General features: G+C 44.7%; 1 protein-coding gene across 1 annotated transcript; it reads left to right on the top strand.

The window, feature by feature from the left end:
- The first annotated feature begins 2943 nt into the window (after nt 1–2943).
- Nucleotides 2944–19931, top strand: ZNF414 (zinc finger protein 414). Its single transcript, XM_072140073.1, has 7 exons — nt 2944–3175; nt 8543–8663; nt 9677–9784; nt 10630–10735; nt 12161–12672; nt 16510–16662; nt 17981–19931. The coding sequence occupies exons 1-7, from the start codon at nt 3173–3175 to the stop codon at nt 18049–18051; spliced, it is 1074 nt and encodes a 357-aa protein (XP_071996174.1). The 5' UTR covers nt 2944–3172; the 3' UTR covers nt 18052–19931.
- The last annotated feature ends 264 nt before the right edge of the window (nt 19932–20195 follow it).

Here is a 20195-nt window from a genome sequence, read left to right as displayed (position 1 = left end):
GTGGAAACGCATATGCGTTTGGGTCAAGCCCCTCCCACTTGTACTTGTGAACGCGCTCTAACCCAATAACACCCTACTCCTTTGCAAATGGCAAAAAATTGCCATAAATCAGAGAAAGAACAGCAATGGATCCTAACAAAGCTACAAAAATAATTTATTGTTCTTTATTTGTACTTCTGAATTTGAAGTTAGTTTTTCTTCTGTTTTTTGCAGCATTGCAGTTCACCGTGGTTCTGTCCAATGAAAATCTTTTGTAGGTCAACATTTAAAAAATAACAATACAAATTTTTTTTTTAGTTCAAATATATATATATTTTTTTTCATATTAAGGGAAATATTAATGATATGTCGCAAGTTTTTAACATTTTCTCACAATTGACCAACAGAGGGAGCTCACTTTCAGCACAGGCTGCCCCCAATAACAGGACTGCTGTAAAAGTGGGCTGTCTATCCAGAGCCCCGCCTCCTCTATTCACCTGTGTGTATTGGGAGGGGGATTGTTTTACTGATTACAAATGAGCAGCAGCCATTTTGGAGGATGATGGCAGTGGAGGATCTCCATGTACTAAGAAATCAGTCATTCCCCTGCACAGTATTAGTGGGGGACAGTTTTTCTTTTGGATATTACCGCTGAGTTAAACGTCACAGGTGATGATCTGCCGCCTCTAAACGCAGAACTCCATGGTGACTCTTCCTACAAGTTATTATGCGGTTACTCTATAAATGTTCGTGTGGTATATGGGATATTTGGTGCCAGTAGGAATTACTGAGGGACTGGTTGCGTTCTTGTATTGTATTGGTCTATTGTGAAGGCCCAACTCCACTTCTCAAGCCGTTATGTCCTCATGGATAGAGGTAAGTATTTTTCTGCCGGTAGGGATTACTGAGCCACCCATTTTATCTTGCTTTTGCTATTCATATTCAGTTGCCCTGACAAGGCTTTCTAAGGCCGCGTTCACATGTTGGGTCTGAATTGTGCTTTTGAAGCTCAATGCAAACCCAACAGGAAGGGGCTTGGTCCGGTCACATATATATTTCCACTGAAATACCTGAAGGGCCACATTTATCGTGGCTTACGAGATTTAAGGTGAAGACACACATGGCGTTTTTGGGCCGTTTTTACTAAGTGCGTTTTCAGATCGTTAAAAACGCATCCGTTTTTTTTAAAACGCATGCGTTTTTGTCAGTTTTTCATTGCACAATTTCGGAAAACGGACAAAAATGCACGTGTTTTTAAAAAACGGATGCGTTTTTAAAAAACGGATGCGTTTAACGCATGCGTTTTTAACGATCTGAAAACGCACTTAGTAAAAACGGGCCAAAAAACCGCCATGTGTGTCTTCACCCTTAGGCACAATTCCCTGCGACATCTCAGCCCCCTACCCCGTTTGGGAGTGGTGCCAGGCTGTGCAGTCCAGTGGGCCAGTGCAGGTGTTCTAGCCCCGCGTCTGCACATTCTGTATCGCCTGCCCCCGTGCAGTCATGCTTTTTGGTTTGATCGAACTTGTTTGTTTGTATTCTGAGTTAGGCCGCGGTCACACGTACCGCTAGGCGTCCGTTCATAACGCGACGCTAGCGCACAGGGGAAGATCCTCGGCCCGAGCCCACACGTGTTTCCAGAGAAACGCATGGGATCGGCTTAACAATCACATGCGTTTCCCTGGAAAGAGAGTGGGACAAAAAGAGGGGCGCGCCACAAATGATTTTGCATGATAAACCACACCCATTGCCCCACCCACACAGTATAATACCTAGAATGATGGCTCCTACACCAAATATGCTCACCCTGTACAATGCCCCGTTCCCCCTCCACTCCTACTGCGATCCCTATCTCTGCTCCTTTCATTGGTCCCCATTTCTCTGCTCCCCCGTCCTTATTAATACTCTTATGTGCTCCATCTCTTATTGAGGACACCCCTCTCATCTGCTCCTCCTATTATTGTGCTCCCTCTATACTCTACTTCTTATTATGATCCCCACTTCTGCTTCTCCCTCTTATTGTGCCCCCTATTCTGCCCGCTTTCTATTGTATATATTTATTTGTGCCCCCTTCTCTGCTCCCGGTCTTATGGCCCTTCTTTTGTTGAAGAAAAATAACTTGTACTTACCTTTCCTCATTTCCCCGCTGCCATCCTGCCTCCTCCTCTGCAGTACAGCAGCGGTTTGTGATGTCGCTGTGTGCGGACACGGCAGAGACCCCGTGGTAGGAGTGTGAGCTGATGGCTCTTTGTATCACCATAAAAATTCAACCAACTCTACTGGCGTCCAGAGAACGCCGATAGAGTTGACGTCCCTGATCATATTTCCCGCCGGGCAGAACAGAGCCCAAAATCGGGGCCTATCCTGCTGGATCCGGGACGGTTGCGAGACATGAGTTCAGCTTTTAAGATGCAGTTTTCGCTGTGCAAACCAGTGGAAAAAAGAAGCAGCTTCTCTCACTAATATATTCTCACCCATTGTTACACACGCCGGCTGCTGGCTTACAAAAACTGCATGTGAAAACCTGAATGTGTGAATGCCGCCCCAGGGGGGTCCCCTGTACATTGTGTCTGCAGTGCTAGGAGTGAATCTTAATTGATTATTTGCTTTGTACAAGGCCTGAGCTTTGTCATGGCGCACATTGTTTGTAAATTCTGTGCGAATATTCTGAATAAAGATATTTGCATTCAAACAAAAAAAAAAAAGGGTTGTAAACAAAGACACTTCCTGTATGAACATGGCCATCCCTGTACACAATAAAGGATTACATTCACAGGCATCAGTGTCACTTATTATAATAAAACATTTTGTTTATTTTAAGTAAATGTCCACCAATAAGTTTTCGATTTCCTACTACTATTTTGCGCTCCTAAGGAGACAACGCGTCGTCCACAGAAGCCTCCATTGTCACACACGTGTACATGACAAGGTGTAGACACGCACGTTCTCTATGGCGGACGTCACAAGTTCCTCCTCTGTGAAGCAATGAGCTGCAGTATCATCCTCACCACTGGGTGCAGACAAAGCCTCCCCTCCTCCATGTTAGCAGGCAGCACCCTCCCCCACCTACATGCTGGGAGACAGCAGCACCCTCCCCTTCCTCAGTGTAATCTCGCGTTATCAGTACACCCACAATGGCCGTACTGTAACACAGCACTAGGAAGAGCCCTGCAAGGCGCTACCAGCCCAAGCAATGGTAAGTGACGAGCGCTGCGAGGGGAGGATGTACCTGCGTGTTTCCACATATCTGTGTATACGGCTGTGCGTACGGCTGTGTGTACAATCTGTGTATACGGCTGTGTGTACAATCTGTGTATACGGCTGTGTGTACAATCTGTGTATACGGCTGTGTGTACGGCTGGGTGTACAATCTGTGTATACGGCTGGGTGTACAATCTGTGTATACGGCTGTGTGTACAATCTGTGTATACGGCTGGGTGTATAATCTGTGTATACGGCCCTGTGTATAATCTGTGTATACAGCTCTGTGTATACCGGCCGTGTGTATAATCTGAGTATACGGCTGTGTGTATACGGCCGTGTGTATAATCTGAGTATACGGCTGTGTGTATACGGCTGTGTGTATAATCTGTGTATACGGCCGTGTGTATAATCTGTGTATACAGCTCTGTGTATACGGCCGTGTGTATACAGCTCTGTGTATACGGCTGTAACGTTGTGTTGCGCTTATTGTAGCCTTGCGTGGCCGATGCATTTAGATGACACAAAGCAGCTTTGGCAGCTGTTACACTGAGTGCAGATAGGAAGGGGTTAAGTTGATGGAAGTGGGTGTAGGTCCGAGGGGCGGCTGGTAGGACTAGTGGCCATTACTGGGCCATGAACGTGACCGGGGCAGGATGCTGCATGAAGGTTCATTCACCAGAGAAACTCTGCAGCACAAAGTGAAGGATCATGAGATATCGGCTGCCGTTTTATACTCTGTTTATGATCCATACCCGGTACTGGCTGACCCGGCAGTGTACACCACTTGCAGAACTGCTTGGTGCCGTGCAGAACCCCTGCTTAGGAGTTAGACTATCTGCGCAGGTTCCGTATTCCTTGAGTTCACCCACAGGAAATCACTGCAGTGTAATATCATAGCTGTAACGTGAATGTGATCTTGATAAAGTCAGGTATTTGGTGCGGTTTTAAGCGCGGAAAAATGGAATTATGATCTTGTTATTTTTCTTGTGCGTCCTCGCGGATTTTTGCATGTGTTTTTTTTAAATTTACACTAATCTCTGCGACAATCTGCACACGTTGCGGATTTATACACTGAAAATCCGCATTCAATCTGCAGTTTTTATGTCCGTTTTTCATGCAGATTTGGTTTCACCTTATATGATGTCATCATGATGCGGATTTTTGGCTAAAACCCCCCCCCCCCCCTTTTTTTACTCTTCCATAGACTCTAATCTACAGTCTATGAGGATGAGGGGTGACACAAGAGCTTACAGTCTATGAGGATGAGGGGGTGACACAAGAGCTTACAGTCTATGAGGATGAGGGGGTGACACAAGAGCTTACAGTCTATGAGGATGAGGGGGTGACACAAGAGCTTACAGTCTATGAGGATGAGGGGGTGACACAAGAGCTTACAGTCTATGAGGATGAGGAGGTGACACAAGAGCTTACAGTCTATGAGGATGAGGAGTGACACAAGAGCTTACAGTCTATGAGGATGAGGGGGTGATACAAGAGCTTACAGTCTATGAGGATGAGGGGTGACACAAGAGCTTACATTCTATGAGGATGAGGAGTGACACAAGAGCTTACAGTCTATGAGGATGAGGAGTGACACAAGAGCTTACAGTCTATGAGGATGAGGGGGTGACACAAGAGCTTACAGTCTATGAGGATGAGGGGGTGACACAAGAGCTTACAGTCTATGAGGATGAGGGGGTGACACAAGAGCTTACAGTCTATGAGGATGAGGGGGTGACACAAGAGCTTACAGTCTATGAGGATGAGGGGGTGACACAAGAGTTTACAGTGTATGAGGATGAGGGGGTGACACAAGAGTTTACAGTCTATGAGGATGAGAGGATGACACAAGAGCTTACAGTCTATGAGGATGAGGGGGTGACACAAGAGCTTACAGTCTATGAGGATGAGGGGGTGACACAAGAGCTTACAGTCTATGAGGATGAGGGGGGACACAAGAGCTTACAGTCTATGAGGATGAGGGGGGACACAAGAGCTTACAGTCTATGAGGATGAGGGGGGACACGAGCTTACAGACTATGATGATGAGGGGGGACACAAGAGCTTACAGACTATGATGATGAGGGGGTGACACAAGAGCTTACAGTCTATGAGGATGAGGGGGGACACAAGAGCTTACAGTCTATGAGGATGAGGGGGGACACAAGAGCTTACAGACTATGATGATGAGGGGGGACACAAGAGCTTACAGACTATGATGATGAGGGGGTGACACAAGAGCTTACAGTCTATGAGGATGATGGGATGACACAAGAGCTTACAGTCTATGAGGATAAGGAAGTGACAAGAGCTTACAATCTATGAGGATGAGGGGGGTGACACAAGAGCTTACAGTCTATGAGGATGAGGGGGGACACAAGAGCTTACAGACTATGAGGATGAGGGGGGGGGGCACAAGAGCTTACCGTCTATGAGGATGAGGGGGGACACAAGAGCTTACAGTCTATGAGGATGAGGGGGTGAAACAAGAGCTTACAGTCTATGAGGATGAGGAGTGACACAAGAGCTTACAGTATATGAGGATGAGGGGTGACACAAGAGCTTACAGTCTATGAGGATGAGGGGTGACACAAGAGCTTACAGTCTATGAGGATGAGGGGGTGAAACAAGAGCTTACAGTCTATGAGGATGAGGAGTGACACAAGAGCTTACAGTATATGAGGATGAGGGGGTAACACAAGAGCTTACAGTATATGAGGATGAGGGGGTAACACAAGAGCTTACAGTATATGATGATGAGGGGGTAACACAAGAGCTTACAGTCTATGAGGATGAGGGGGGACACAAGAGCTTACAGTCTATGAGGATGAGGAGTGACACAAGAGCTTACAGTATATGAGGATGAGGGGGTAACACAAGAGCTTACAGTATATGATGATGAGGGGGTAACACAAGAGCTTACAGTATATGATGATGAGAGTGACACAAGAGCTTACATTCTATGAGGGGGTGACACAAGACCGTACAGTCTATGAGGATGAGGGGACACAAGAGCTTACAGTCTATGAGGAGGAGGGGGTGACACAAGAGCTTACAGTCTATGAGGATGAGGGGGGGACCCAAGAGCTTACAGTCTATGAGGATGAGGGGGGGACCCAAGAGCTTACAGTCTGAGGATAAGGGGGGACCCAAGAGCTTACAGTCTATGAGGATGAGGGGCTGACACAAGAGCTTACAGTCTATGAGGATGAGGGGGTGACACAAGAGCTTACAGTCTATGAGGAGGTGACACAAGAGCTTACAGTCTAAGAGGATGAGGGGGTGACACAAGAGCTTACAGTCTATGAGGATGAAGTGGGGGGGGGGGGGGGGGAAGACACAAGAGCTTTGTAAAGCTTTTGCAAAGATATTGTCATTTAACCTGAGAGTATTGATGCTTAAATTTGCATTTCTGTTATGTGCTGTTTTAACCTCTTCACGTCTGCCATACGGAAATATACTTCCTTTTAGCACGTGCCCCATGCAGAAAGCATGTTTATCAACGTCATGACAGTGGTCAGCTCAAAACGGCAATGTCTCCTCACCCCTGGCACAGTTCTGGTGTTGTTTTAAACAGGAGAGTCTCCCCGTTAAAGGAAAGCGACCACAAAAAAAAAAAAAAAAGGCTGCAAATACTCACCTCCGCTCCTCTTCATCTTGATAACCTAGAAAAAAACCTTACAATCAGCAGCACAAAGTGTGGGGACAAGGTGTCCGGAGCTCCAGGCTGCTAATTATGCACGCCCCATGCATATTTAGCAGCCTGGAGCTCTGGACACCTTGTCCCCATGCTCTGTGCTGCTGATTGTAATTTTTTTTTTCTAGGTTATCAAGATGAAGAGGAGCGGAGGTGAGTATTTGCAGCCTTTTTTTGTGGTTGATTTCCTTTAATACGACATATGGATGTGTATAGATGCATCACAGAACCAGGTATCCACCCTTATAGATCTCCAGTCCGTTAACAATCCATACGCAATCCCCCCTGCAGCCTGTCCGCTGAAGACATGTGGAAGATCCTGCAGGAAAGACTTTCACTTTACAGATGTACATGCACCCCCTGCATCTGTACTTGAACCAGGGTGATGGAATAATGCTGGACTTATTTACAACATATATTAGTAAAAGTTTATGCAGTTTTACTACTTATAGAAAAAACTTTAATCAGAAAAATGACCAAAAAAAGCTTATTTTTCACATTTGTAGTCATTTATTGGCTCATTTTCTAAAGAAGAAAATATGTAATTAATAAAACTATCAAGTTAAAATCAAAAGAGCAAAAAAAAGATATTGTCACGCATTACGTTTTTGGAACACATTAAGGGTGCGGTCACACGTCGTGTTTACCGCATGCGTTATAAATGCAATAGCTGAATAGTGATTTGCCTAATTATACAGCTGATAACACGTGTTTACAAAACCCAACTGTAAACGTATTGTTAACCCATGCGTTAACATTGCGGTTTAACGCAAATCTCCCATCAGCTGTTGCAGTGCATTTTTAAACGCATGCAGTAAACGCGACGTGTGACCGCACCCTAAGACAGGAGAGTTGATTTGCCTAATTACATTTCTGTTAACATTAGCGTGTTAACGCATGCGTTAACATCATCTTTACAATGTATTTTGTCAACGCAAGTGTTAAGTGTAATGTAATTTTGCTAACACCTCTCCTCAAAACGCAACGTGTGACCGCGCCCTAAGCTCTTCACCTCCCCGACTATGAAACCATTTACCGTCTTGATTTTTTAGATGATACCCCCACACTGACCCACAGAAGAAACCTGGTCTGAGAGGTATTTAGCTGCTTGACGACCTACTGGTTATGGTTTATTATGCATTAGATACTTATTAGAAATCTTCCATCAGACCACTTACCTTGGGAGGCGTTGCTCTTCATCTCCGTTTCAGAATGGTTCTTCTTATACTCTTGGATCCCGCTATTTCTGTAAATTCAAGGTTCTAAAAATATTCAAATAGGCTTCAGGGACAACAACGGAGCCTAAATTATGCACGCCACTTTTATCCGCTCCATGCCTGTCTGTCTCCACCCCTATCCCAGGCAGAGAGACAGTGATGTAAGCCGGATCTATGCAAATCTTCTGCATGTGCGTCAGCTTACGTCACCGACTCTTTGTCTATAATGGGGGCGGGGATAGGCGGGAACAGAACGGATAGTGGGCGTGCATAATTTGGACATGGTGGAGCCTGGAAGAGCGGCAAGAGTATAGAAGAACCGTTTTGGAGCTACACCTGCCAAGGTAAGTGGTCTACCATGCGGTAATCTGATGGTTTATTTCCTTCAAGGGGGCTTCTATGTAGCTGACACAATGGTAACACCCATGTATCTCGCTTCTTTTAGGAAAAACAAGAGGAAATCGCTGCAGATACAGTTCCTTCCACTCCGCTGTCTGTAAGAGGAGTCAAAGTTGAAACAAAGAGACCAAGGGAAGAAGGCAGAAAAAGGAGCCTATTGTCCTCAAGTATGTAAAGAGAAATTGAAAATTGTGATATGTACAACACAGGGATGAATCTAGAACGGGGCCCCCCCTCCACCACACCCAGGAGTATATTAGGTTATTTATTTTAGTAAGTGGGTTCCCCATGCAGTGTCTCACTATTTTTAGGTGTCAGGTCCTGCTTTATAGCAGGTGACTGCGCCCCTGATGCTGCCCCCCATTTCACTGCAGGTAGTGCAGCCTGAGGCAAGAGGCTAAACTTAATTAATAATCATCCAGCATCAGACACAATAGGAGATGCACGGTGGCTCAGTGGGTAGCACTACAGCCTTGCAGCGCTGGGGTCCTGGGTTTAATCCCCATCCAGATCAACATCTGCAAAGAGTTTGTATGTTCTCTCCGTGTTTGCGTGGATTTCCTCCGAGCCCTCCGGTTTCCTCCCACACTCCAAAACATACTGGTAGATTGATTAAACTGTGAGCCCCATGGGGGACAGGGACCGATTTGGGAAACTCTGTGCAGCGCTGTGTAATCTTTGAGCACTATATAAATAAATTATTATTATTGTACATTCCCCAGTGATTAATTTGGTGCAGCAGAGAACGGTCTAGTTCTAAAAACCAAAACATTAATACTCTCCCACATTTTCTTATAACGTTAATACTGCCAATTGATGCGCCGAGTGGTATGACTTCATGTCCGGTCCGGCTGCTCCCCCCCGAATTTGGAGCAAAATTGTTGAAATGGGAAGCCAGAGGTGTAATGGGAAGGGCCTAGAAAATATATAAAATGATGTCCATTATTGTTACATTAATTTGCCCAAACTAAGACAAAGGTTTTTCGTCATGGTGGATTAAGTCACCCGGGGTTTTACTCAGTTAGGGCAATTAAGTGAGATGGTACAGGGTAACAGAGGGCATCAATTGGGATTTCTTATAGGCCGAGTAGCTCATACAGGAATATTCCCTCAGGAGCAAAATATTTGTTTTTTTATACAAGATTTTTTTTTTAAATTCTTGATTAATGATTTTCTGCAGGAAAAGGCCACAAATGTTCTACATTTGGCTGTAACCGCACATTCCTCAACATGCAGGATCTCATTCATCACGTGTCCATCCACTATAAACCCACAGAGTCTCTGCAAGGTAAGAACCCATCACCAATTACAGCGTCCATCTCTCAACAGATCTACTGGTTATGATTAGAGATGAATGGACCTGATCTTCATGTTGGACCAGAACATATTGCATGATTAGTGGTCAAACAGCCAATCCAGCAAACTGATAAGGCAGCACAGTGGCTCAGTGGTTAGCACTACAGTCTTGCAGCACTGGAGTCCTGAGTTCAAATCCGAACCAGGTCAACCTCTGCAAAGAGATTATATGTTCTCTTTGTGCTTGCGCAGGTTTTTCTCCGGGTCCTACTAATGGGGCCTTCCCTGCCATTTTGTTTTTCAATAAAGTAAATGTTGCTAGTAATGAATACCCCCCCCCCCCCCATAATCAATATATACAGCTCCCCGTAGTAATAACTATGTACATATCTCCCCATTAAAATAACAAACTTTACTCACCTCCCACTCCCTCCTCTACTGTCAGTCAGATGTCTGGTACATGCATTGCAATGTGTTATACCAAGACACTGACTGGCAGAGGAGGCATATTGTAAATGGGGGGGAGGATCCAGCTCTGACTCCGGCTACTGTTTTAACAGATGGTTCAGAAAGCCCGGGAGCGTAACTGGATTCAATTTCCACACATATAGTAGGAAATCCGGATGGCCATGAATCGTCAACAATATAATCCACCTTTGGGTGGTGGTGGTGGGGGCCCCGGGTCATGAGCCCCGGGAGCTCTCCCCAAAATCCAGCCACTTTTATTTCACATTACCTATTTTTACAAAAATGATAATTGGTTGAGAAAATTGTGTTTATTGCTCCCCTCATTCATTAGATCTGTAGTAATAGAAATGTTTTACAATTTTTCCACAGATAAAAAGTTCATCTGCTCTATCACCGGATGTGGGGAAATGCTGAATAGCATGCAAGACCTCATGAGCCATCTGAAAGTCCATTACAAGCCAAACCGCTATTTTAAGTAAGTCTAAGGGGAGCAGCTCAAGCAACGTGTATATCTTTTTGTTAAAGGGATTGTCCAATTTCAGTAGAGAATGTTTTTGTGATTATTATTAGAGTATACTTTCTGTATCAATTCCTTGTGGTTTATTACATCTCTGCTTGCTGTCATTCACTGTTATCTGCATAAAACTCATCCGTCCTGTACGGACTGGACTTGGTTCTGAGCTGTTTCTTCACTCTGCACAACACTGGCCCATAATACCACAGCATGTGCCTTTAATGTCAGATTTTACCCCATTAAAATACCAGCCCCCTTAGGTTCAGTATGAAATTTGCTTACTAAAATTCCCTTGTTTTTGTGAAATCTCACCTATTTACCTATATAAAAAAATATCCTCCAAATGTGAAAATGAGCAGAGAACAGACTAACTGCTTGAGGTGAGTTAATTTTAAAGGCTTCAGCGGTAGCCTCAATTTAGACTCCTCTATCCTCTGCTCTATAGCACCTAGAAACATGATGCTGGTGTCATATTAAAGATAAGAAGCTCATCTTTTTATATTATATTCTGTGTTCTACAGGACAGGAGATATGGGCAATACATAGTTAGAAATTCAAGCTACCTTAATTCATAACCTACCTAACCTACTAAAATCTAGTCCCTTTAAAAGGACATCTATCACCAGGATCTAGCCAAGCCAAGCACACGGACCTACTGGTGTGTGCCCCCTCTGGCAGGATATGTTCTTCTTTTAGCTTTTTATGCCCTTGTTTTTACATAAAAAAAGGCTCCATGGATTATGCAAATGAGACAGAGGGGCTCAATTAATAGCTATGTAGCCCGGAGGCTCTTTTGCATAATTTTAAGACCCAATTTAAAGCAAATCTGTCACCAGGAATGTCAGGTTCCAATAGCCTATCCGGTGCCGATTTTAAAAATGCCTGTCAGCATTCTGGATCATTTCAGTACTTTCTAAAACTTTATTTCACATTACCTGGCTCCCTGCCAGGAGCATGGGACGAGTCCCGAGGGAAGGACAGCTGCAGCCTATGCATTTGTCTGTATCTCATCGTGCATTCTTCCTCTATTCCACACCGTCCCACTCCCTCCCTTGCCTGTTCGATGCAAATGCAGAAGATGGGGAGGGAAATGGAGGAGACTGACATATGCACACAAAGGCCTCGGGACTCGCCACAAGCTACTAGTAGGGAGCCAGGCAATGTGAAATAATATTTTATAAACCACTGAAATTATTCAGAATTTTAACAAAGGCATTTTTAAAATCAGCATAGCCTAGACTATTGGAACCTGTCAGCAGCTAAAAATCACATTCCAGCTGACAGGTTCACTTTAAGCTTAGATTTCATATTTATAACAGTTTGTACCTTTTTTTCCTACTTTTCTTTTTTGCTTGATGATTTATTTTCTCTTCCATCCTTTAACAGATGTGAAAACTGTATGCAACATTTCCGTACTCATCGATCCTTGTTCAAGCACCTCCACGTGTGTTCTGACAACGCTGCCCGCTCAGCAGCACAGAAGAGCACGCACGGGACCACTTCTTCCGATTCTGACCCAGCAATCCCAGCAGGACTAGCGAGTCGCCACACGAGTGTAATACAGTGTGTCAAGAAGGAGGCCCCTCTCTCATTGGCCGATGATGTCCCTACAATGTCTATGGCTGCAGTGGCTTCTACTTCAACACCTCCTGGGGGGCAACAATCCACTGGGAACTCCTTGACCGACCAAGGTCCTAACTCGTTTCCTAACCTAGACCCCAACATATTTCCGGGGCGAGAGCCCGGCCCGGCCCAAACCAGTGGCGCCGGTTCCTACCTTCCTTACATGAATTCCCCAACTCACAACTTGCCACAGGCCTCCATTTCTCAGAGACTCAAACAGTTCTTGGGGAACCAAAGCCTCCCCGCATCTAACGCCACGTGGAAAAAGAGCCAAGGTCAGCAAGAAAGTTTATGATGGTTTGCTATAAAAATTCAATGTGTCTTTTTAATGTTTTTTTGATGATAACAGCCCAAACATTCATGGACTCTCACATAACTCGCGCCTCTTTATACAGGGGGGGATATAGAAATAGATCCCGATCCGGTGCGAGTATTGGCTGAAAAGCGCTGGAAATGCTTTGTATTATACTATGGCCTGTAATTTACAGCATCGGCCCACTTTGCTGTATTTTGCCGTTTTTATGCCTTTTTTTTTAATTTTTGTTTTCTATTTGTGATTTTGATGTTAGTTCTGAAATTTTGGACATGTTGTAGGCAGAATCAGATGCTAAAACACAAGTTAATTTTGTGCAATTTTCTAAATTATACGTGTGATTGCAATGCATATTACCTGCAGGTTCTCTGATTTGATCTCCGAAGTTAAAAAAAAAACAAAAAAAACAAACCTCTTCTATATTGAAATATAACCGATGTTGTACTGGGATGCCATGGGTCCACCAGTACAATCTGCTCTTGGGGCCCACCGGTACACAGCTTCATTCACTTCCTAGCCCTTGCCTGGGACTTGTTATTTTGGTTCTGGGACGCCTGTCAGTAACCTGCTGACTGGCTCCTGCCTTTAACTTATTATATGAATGTATCTACTCCAGCTGTTTAGTAGTGACATTTATACAGCATTACCATTACAATCGGCCATTTGTGGGCAACCACAAAGCTGAACATATTGCTAATAACAATATCCTGAGACACCGGCATGCCTATATGTGCCTCCCGAGCAGACACATTGGGGCAGATTTACTTACCCGGTCCATTTGCGATCCAGCGGCGCGTTCTCTGAGGTGGATTCGAGTCTGGCCGGGATTCATTAAGGCAGTTCCTCCGACGTCCACCAGGTGGCGCTCCTGCGCTGAAGAGCATCGGAACACACTCAAGTACACCGGCCTATTTCTAGTGAAGGTAAGTGCAAGCTCTGCGACACATTTTTTTAAAAAAATGCGACGGTTTTTCTGAAACCGTTGGGTTTTCGTTCGGCCACGCCCCACGGTTTCCGTCGCGTGCATGCCAGCGCCGATGCGCCACAATCCGATCGCGTGCGCCAAAATCCCGGGGCAATACAGGGAAAATCTGCGCAAATCGGATATATTCGGGTAACATGTCGGGAAAACGCGAAGCGGGCCCTTAGTAAATGACCCCCAGTGTCTCTCCCCCTAACCCCAGTGGCTCCCCAGCGGACAAAGTGGGGCTCATTTACTAAGGGACTGAACGCCGCACTTTCGTCGTGTTTCCCGAATATTTCCGATTTGCAACAAATTGCCCCGGGACTTTGGCGGACACAATTGGATTGTGTCACATTGGCGCCGGATTTCACGCAACAGAAATAGGGGGGCGTGGCCGTCGAACAACCCAACGGATTCGGAAAAACCACAGAATTTTAAAAAGAAGTTGTGTCGCAAGATCACACACACTTACATGCACCGGGATGAAAAAGGTGAACTCCGGTGGACCTCGGGGCAGCAGCGACACCTGCTGGATATCGGGCGCACAACCTTAGCGAATCCCGGCAGACCCGAATCCTAGTCGGACAACGCCCCCGCTGGATCGCGATTGTGCCTGAATATAACCATAATTACACAGAAGCAATTGGGATTGACTGAATTAGATTGTTATCTTAGCCTTTCTACATCACAGAGAGCACTCCTACCTGGCCCAATTATGACCTCAGATTTGGCTTCCTAACGACTTAGGCTACATTCACACGACCGTATGATTTCTCCAGTCCCGTATTTACGGGCCGTATATACGTGACGTTTTTCATCCGTATGCAGCACGTATGTGACCTGTATTTTATACGTCCCCATAGACTTCTAGGGCATACGGAACTGAAATACGGGAGAAAATAGGACACGCTCTATATTTTTATACGTTTTCATACGTCCGTGTGAATGTAGCCTTAGGGTATATTCACACTGCCGTTGCCCGCCCGTACCGTAGAGTAGCGGGCAGCGGCAGTGCACGGGGAGAGGAGGAGGAGGTGAGCGCTGCTCACCCCCGCCCCTCTCCATAGCGATACATGGCGCTGTACTACGGGGAAAGATAGGACATATCCTATCTTTTTCCCGGGTACGGAGCGGTACGGTGCCGCACGTGTGCCCATTGCCGTCTATGGGGGACGTATGTCGGCCGTATATACGTCCCCCATACGGTAGTGTGAATGTAGCCTTAGACATATTGACTCCCCTAACAACAAGGCACGGCTATGAACACAGTTGTACTAGGCTTTCTGGGGGGTTTTTGTTGTTGGTTGCTAGCTAACAATTACATGACCGTAACGGGCTGGCCTATAGTGATGGGAATTCCGGCTCTTCTTAGCGAGCCGTCTCATAAGGCTCTAGCGGGCGGGGTTTAGTGAGCCGGTTCACGTCGTTCACGCGAATGAGTCGGCTCGTTCACGAATGAGCCATCACTACTGGCCTAGCGCGATCACTGGCTTCCTGGAAAACAGATTATAAACGGGCCAACTTTGAGGAAAAATTACATATTTTCTTCTAAAAGAAAAGGTTCTAAGGTTCCCATAGCCTTTGTAATATTCATTCTTAATCTGCTTTCATAATTAACATTACTACTTACACCCCCGTTTAAAAGTAGATATAAGTATAAACTGCCTGCCTTCCAGCAGACTGCATCGAGTGACAGTCATCAGCATTATCTTCTCACTGCTCTAATATCTCTACTCCCCCCTGCCTCGTGCAGATGTGAGCTGACTGAGATTTGCTTGCAGCACTGGGTCACCTTATGTCTACATGAGGAGAGAGGGAGGAGGAAGTAGAGTTGTTAAGAGCAGTGAGAAGATAATGGTGATGACTCCATGATGCTCGTTTATATAGAGGGAGGAGGAAGTAGAGTTGTTAGAGCAGTGAGAAGATAATGGTGATGACTCCATGATGCTCCTTTATATAGAGGGAGGAGGAAGTACGAGTTGTTAGAGCAGTGAGAAGATAATGGTGATGACTCCATGATGTCCGTTTATATAGAGGGAGGAGGAAGTAGAGTTGTTAGAGCAGTGAGAAGATAATGGTGATGACTCCATGATGCTCGTTTATATAGAGGGAGGAGGAAGTAAAGTTGTTAGAGCAGTGAGAAGATAATGGTGATGACTCCATGATGCTCGTTAATATAGAGGGAGGAGGAAGTAGAGTTGTTAGAGCAGTGAGAAGATAATGGTAATGACTCCATAATGCTCGTTTATATAGAGGGAGGAGGAAGTAGAGTTGTTAGAGCAGTGAGAAGATAATGGTGATGACTCCATGATGCTCGTTTATATCGTTTTAAAAGTAAGAAGGAACAACTAATGTTCATTATAAAATCAGATTGGGAATTACTATTACATAGGCCATGGGAACCTGTGAAATCCTGATGAAAGGTTCCCTTAAAGGAGGTGCACTTGTAACAACCACAAAAGGATCTCATACTAAAATCTCTGCATCCCGTCTGAGCTCCACCCCCTGCTCTTTACCCCCCTGCAGACGTCATTAATAGATGTTGCACCCCCCATCTCCAAGTCTTGCTGAGCATGACAGGAATTCTCGAGCATCCGTCTCATTGTGCGCCTGCGCCAGCCAGTCTCCACATTCATCTGCGCATCCGCCGCTCTACGCTTCTGGTTGCTACGCATTGAGACTGGTATGAAACTCGCTAAGGATTTTGTGTACTTCCCAGGGCCCCAGTGTCTACCAACTAGAAGCGTAGAGTGGCGCATGCGCAGCTTCCCCAGGGAAACTGTGGGAGAAAATCTACATTCAGACATGTTTTACCTATGTCTTGCTTTCTTCTAGGCCACACTACCCACAGCCGGATCGTCTGGGAGCACACACGTGACAGCTATCGGTGTATGCTGTGCAACTTCTCCACTGCAACAAGAGACCAAATGGATAAACACATCGAAATATTTCATAAGAACCCGAACGCTAACAAGCTGGACGACATAGGTTTGTATCTGCTTTACATAATTACTGCTCCTTTGTGGTAGACCTGATGTGTATCCATTATAGCGCATCTACCACCGGGATTAAGGACTGTATGCAAAAGAGCCTGAGGGGCTCCAGGCTCCATAGGTGTTAATGGAGCCTGGAGCCCCTCAGGCTCATTTGCATACAGTCTTTCATCCTGGTGGTAGATGTCCTTTAAGCAGAAATAAAAAAAATTCCTACATTGTGGAAATGAACATTTCACTTCTGGAAACACCACTAATAGATGCAGTTTTGATAAGTTATTACCATCTTACCAAATAGTTGTTGGCAACTCCCCCCACACACATGCACGCTCGGCCTGACCAGGTCATGCATGTCTCCTAAATTGGGAGCTAACATCTGTCCAATATTGGAACATGAGGAACTCCTGACAGTATCGTTAGGTTCCAACAAATCAATGTATAGAATTAAAGGGAACCTGTCACCAGGTCTTACCTCACTAAGACTACTAGCCCCTCAGGTGGGGGATGAATAATTCCTTCTAGAATTCTTTTTTTTTTTTCAGAAATTTGACTCATTTACCTATATAAAATATCCCCCAAGGTCAGGCAAATATGACTCTTCTCAGATCATTTTCACATGAGATGAGTCAAGTTTAGTGGTTGCAGGGGAAGATAATTTCAAAAGCGCCTATCTTCTGTTCTATAATATCTAGAAACCTCCTTTTCGTGTTACATTAAAGATGAGAATCACCATTTCGGATCTCGTTACAGCTTATGGTTCTGTAAGGTACAGAACTGGACATACAGGCAAGTTAAAGAAATATGCAGGAATCGGATCTTTATTTGCAGGTTGCTTTTCCAACTATGTATGTAGCTGCCTGTATTTCCGTCTGTGCAGCCCCATAAAGCTATGAGCTATTGCAACCACTAAACTTGACTCATCTCATGTGAAAATGAGGTGAGAAGAGTCATATTTGCCAGATTTTTTTTTATAGTTAAACGGTGGAGATTTCACATAAAAGAGGGAATTTTAGAAAGGATATATCATAGGGTACTAGCAGTTTCAAGGGGTAAATCATGGTGACAGGTTCTCTTTGAATAACTCTTGCTTCATGACTATGTGTTAGGACACAGGGCAGTTCAGTATCGGGAAACATCTCCCCATGGCCATGGTGTACACTTTTGATACGTTTGCCATTGGTAACTGTACAGAACCGCGCTGTAAGCTTGTTATATACCTAAATCCATAGGTTTATATAAGTCTATGCAGTGTGTTTTCTTCCATGACCATTGCAAAAAACATCTCCTATATTATCCTTGTGTTTGTTTTACAGATTACGACCTGGATCTTCTCTCCTTCCAATCCAAGCTCCCGGGTGAAATGGAGTCTGATCTCTTACCCTAAGACCTGAAATACGGCCACCAGCAACCGGAACGTCATACTGTTTCTTTTATCCCGATACTGAACATTGTAAATAAAGTTTTAGTAAACAAAAGCCGCGCAGAAATCGGCAAATCAAAGCGAACAGAAGACGGCACAGGAAAACTATCGGTAATAGGAAGATCTAGGTTGGAGTGTGAGCTCAGTCATAGACAATGCATAGCCCCATCTACGGCAGAGTTCACACGGCAGGATTTTTATCCACCCCATTAGATCTGCACCCCGTGGCTGCCCTACTATCACTGCTGCTTTGTGACTGGACACTTGAGCCCTTAGCTGGAGCCCTAGAGGACTGGACACTCCCTTAAAAGCCTCACTAGGAGAGCGTTCGGTAAAAGTGTGATTATTCGCTACTAATGTCGCCCTCTACCTTTCAAATCTCTGGAATCGATATTAAAGGGAACCTGTCAGCAGGGGCCTCATTTTCACTAAAGACAGATTGTAAAAGCCCATGACACCTGCAGTGCACATCGGCCTCTCTGCCTTATCTAAGGATTTTCATTACAATATAATTGCGTGTTATAACTTATTGCATCCTGACAAAATCCTGGAGTAGCCCCAGGGGTTGGGCTTTGGTTTGGATGCATTTCAAAAAACAACATTCTTGGCAATATATTTTCCAGGGTGGGACAAGGAAACCAACACCTCTTTTTGCTACCTTGTATAGCAGCCCCCTTACCATGAAGCATGACTTACAAGAAGCCAAATCACATCATCATGTCATTAGGCTTCTTGAAAGTTATGCTTGATGCTAAAGGGACCAGGGACCTCATTTTCACTAAAGACAAGTTGCAGGAGCCCATTACAGCAGCACTGTGAATGTGCCTGTTTTCTCTGAGCAGTTACATTACAACATAATTCGGTGTTATAACTTACCTTGCATCCTTACAGAATCCTCTGTGTAGTACCAGGGGTTGGGTTTTGGATGCATTTTTTAAAAAAAAACAAAAACATGTGACTTGTCTGTGCTGCAGAATCCTCAGCTCTCAGCCCCTACCTTTGTGCTCCTGCACAGCTCCTCCCTCTCCCTCTGATGTTAGGTTACCAGGCTCCTCCCTCTCCCTCTGATGTCGGGTCACCAGGCTGTGACCTCTGTGAAGGAGAAAGGAGCTGTACAGGAGCACAAAGGTGGGGGGCCAAGAGCTGAGGAGTCTGCAGCACAGACAAGTTTTTTTTTTTAAATGCATCCAAACAAAAAGCCCAACCCTTGGGACTACACAGAGGATTCTCTCATGGTCCAGGGTAAGTTATAACACACAATTATATTGTAATGTAAATGCTTAGAGAAAGCAGAAAGGCAGATGAGCACTGCACGTGGACTGGACTTCTACAACCTGTCTTTAGTGAAAATGAGGTCCCTGGTGACAGGTTCCCTTTAAGGTGGCTGCCTTACAAAGTAGCAAAAAGAGGCAATGTTTTCCTTTCCTACTGTAGTACAAGTCATCACACATATGCAATATGTGATCCAACAAAACAGACCCCAAACCCAGACAAGCAGACAAAAAAGTTTTTTTTTCCATAAATGGGAAATATTTATCACCACTCGTATGTCCAATTATAGAACTGGTCACCGATTGGACTGCGGATATGGTACAATACTGAGAACCTGCAGGGGGCGCTAGGAGCTCTTCAGCCTTAACTTGGGAAATATCTTGTGTGATCTTATCAGAAAGGTTCTGGATCTCCTCTCCTTCCCCCTGCACTTGTTATATTCCAGCTGTAAGATACAAATGTATTTAATGTAATATCAATTTTGTCAAGCCCCCACAATGCACTGCTGTCCTTTATGTTATGTTTGATTTGGAAAACCAAATAAAAATATACAAAAAAAACCTAACAATATGTCAAAACAATTAATGTAAAGCTAATAATAAAAAGTACAGTACAGGTGGTCCCCTACTTAAGGACACCTGACTTACAGACGACCCCTAGTTACAGACAGACCCCTCTGACCTCTGGTGACCTCTCTGGATATTACTATACTCCCAGACTGTAATAATCAGCTGTAAGGTGTCTGTAATGAAGCTTTATTGATAATCCTTGGTCCCATTACAGCAAAAAACTTTAAAGCTCCAATTGTCACTGGGGCAACAATTATAAAATATACA

Source organism: Engystomops pustulosus, chromosome 3, assembly GCF_040894005.1.
Source record: "Engystomops pustulosus chromosome 3, aEngPut4.maternal, whole genome shotgun sequence".
Lineage (NCBI taxonomy): Eukaryota > Metazoa > Chordata > Amphibia > Anura > Leptodactylidae > Engystomops > Engystomops pustulosus.
Note: the sequence above shows the minus strand (reverse complement) of the source record. Positions and strands in the feature narration are given on the sequence as shown.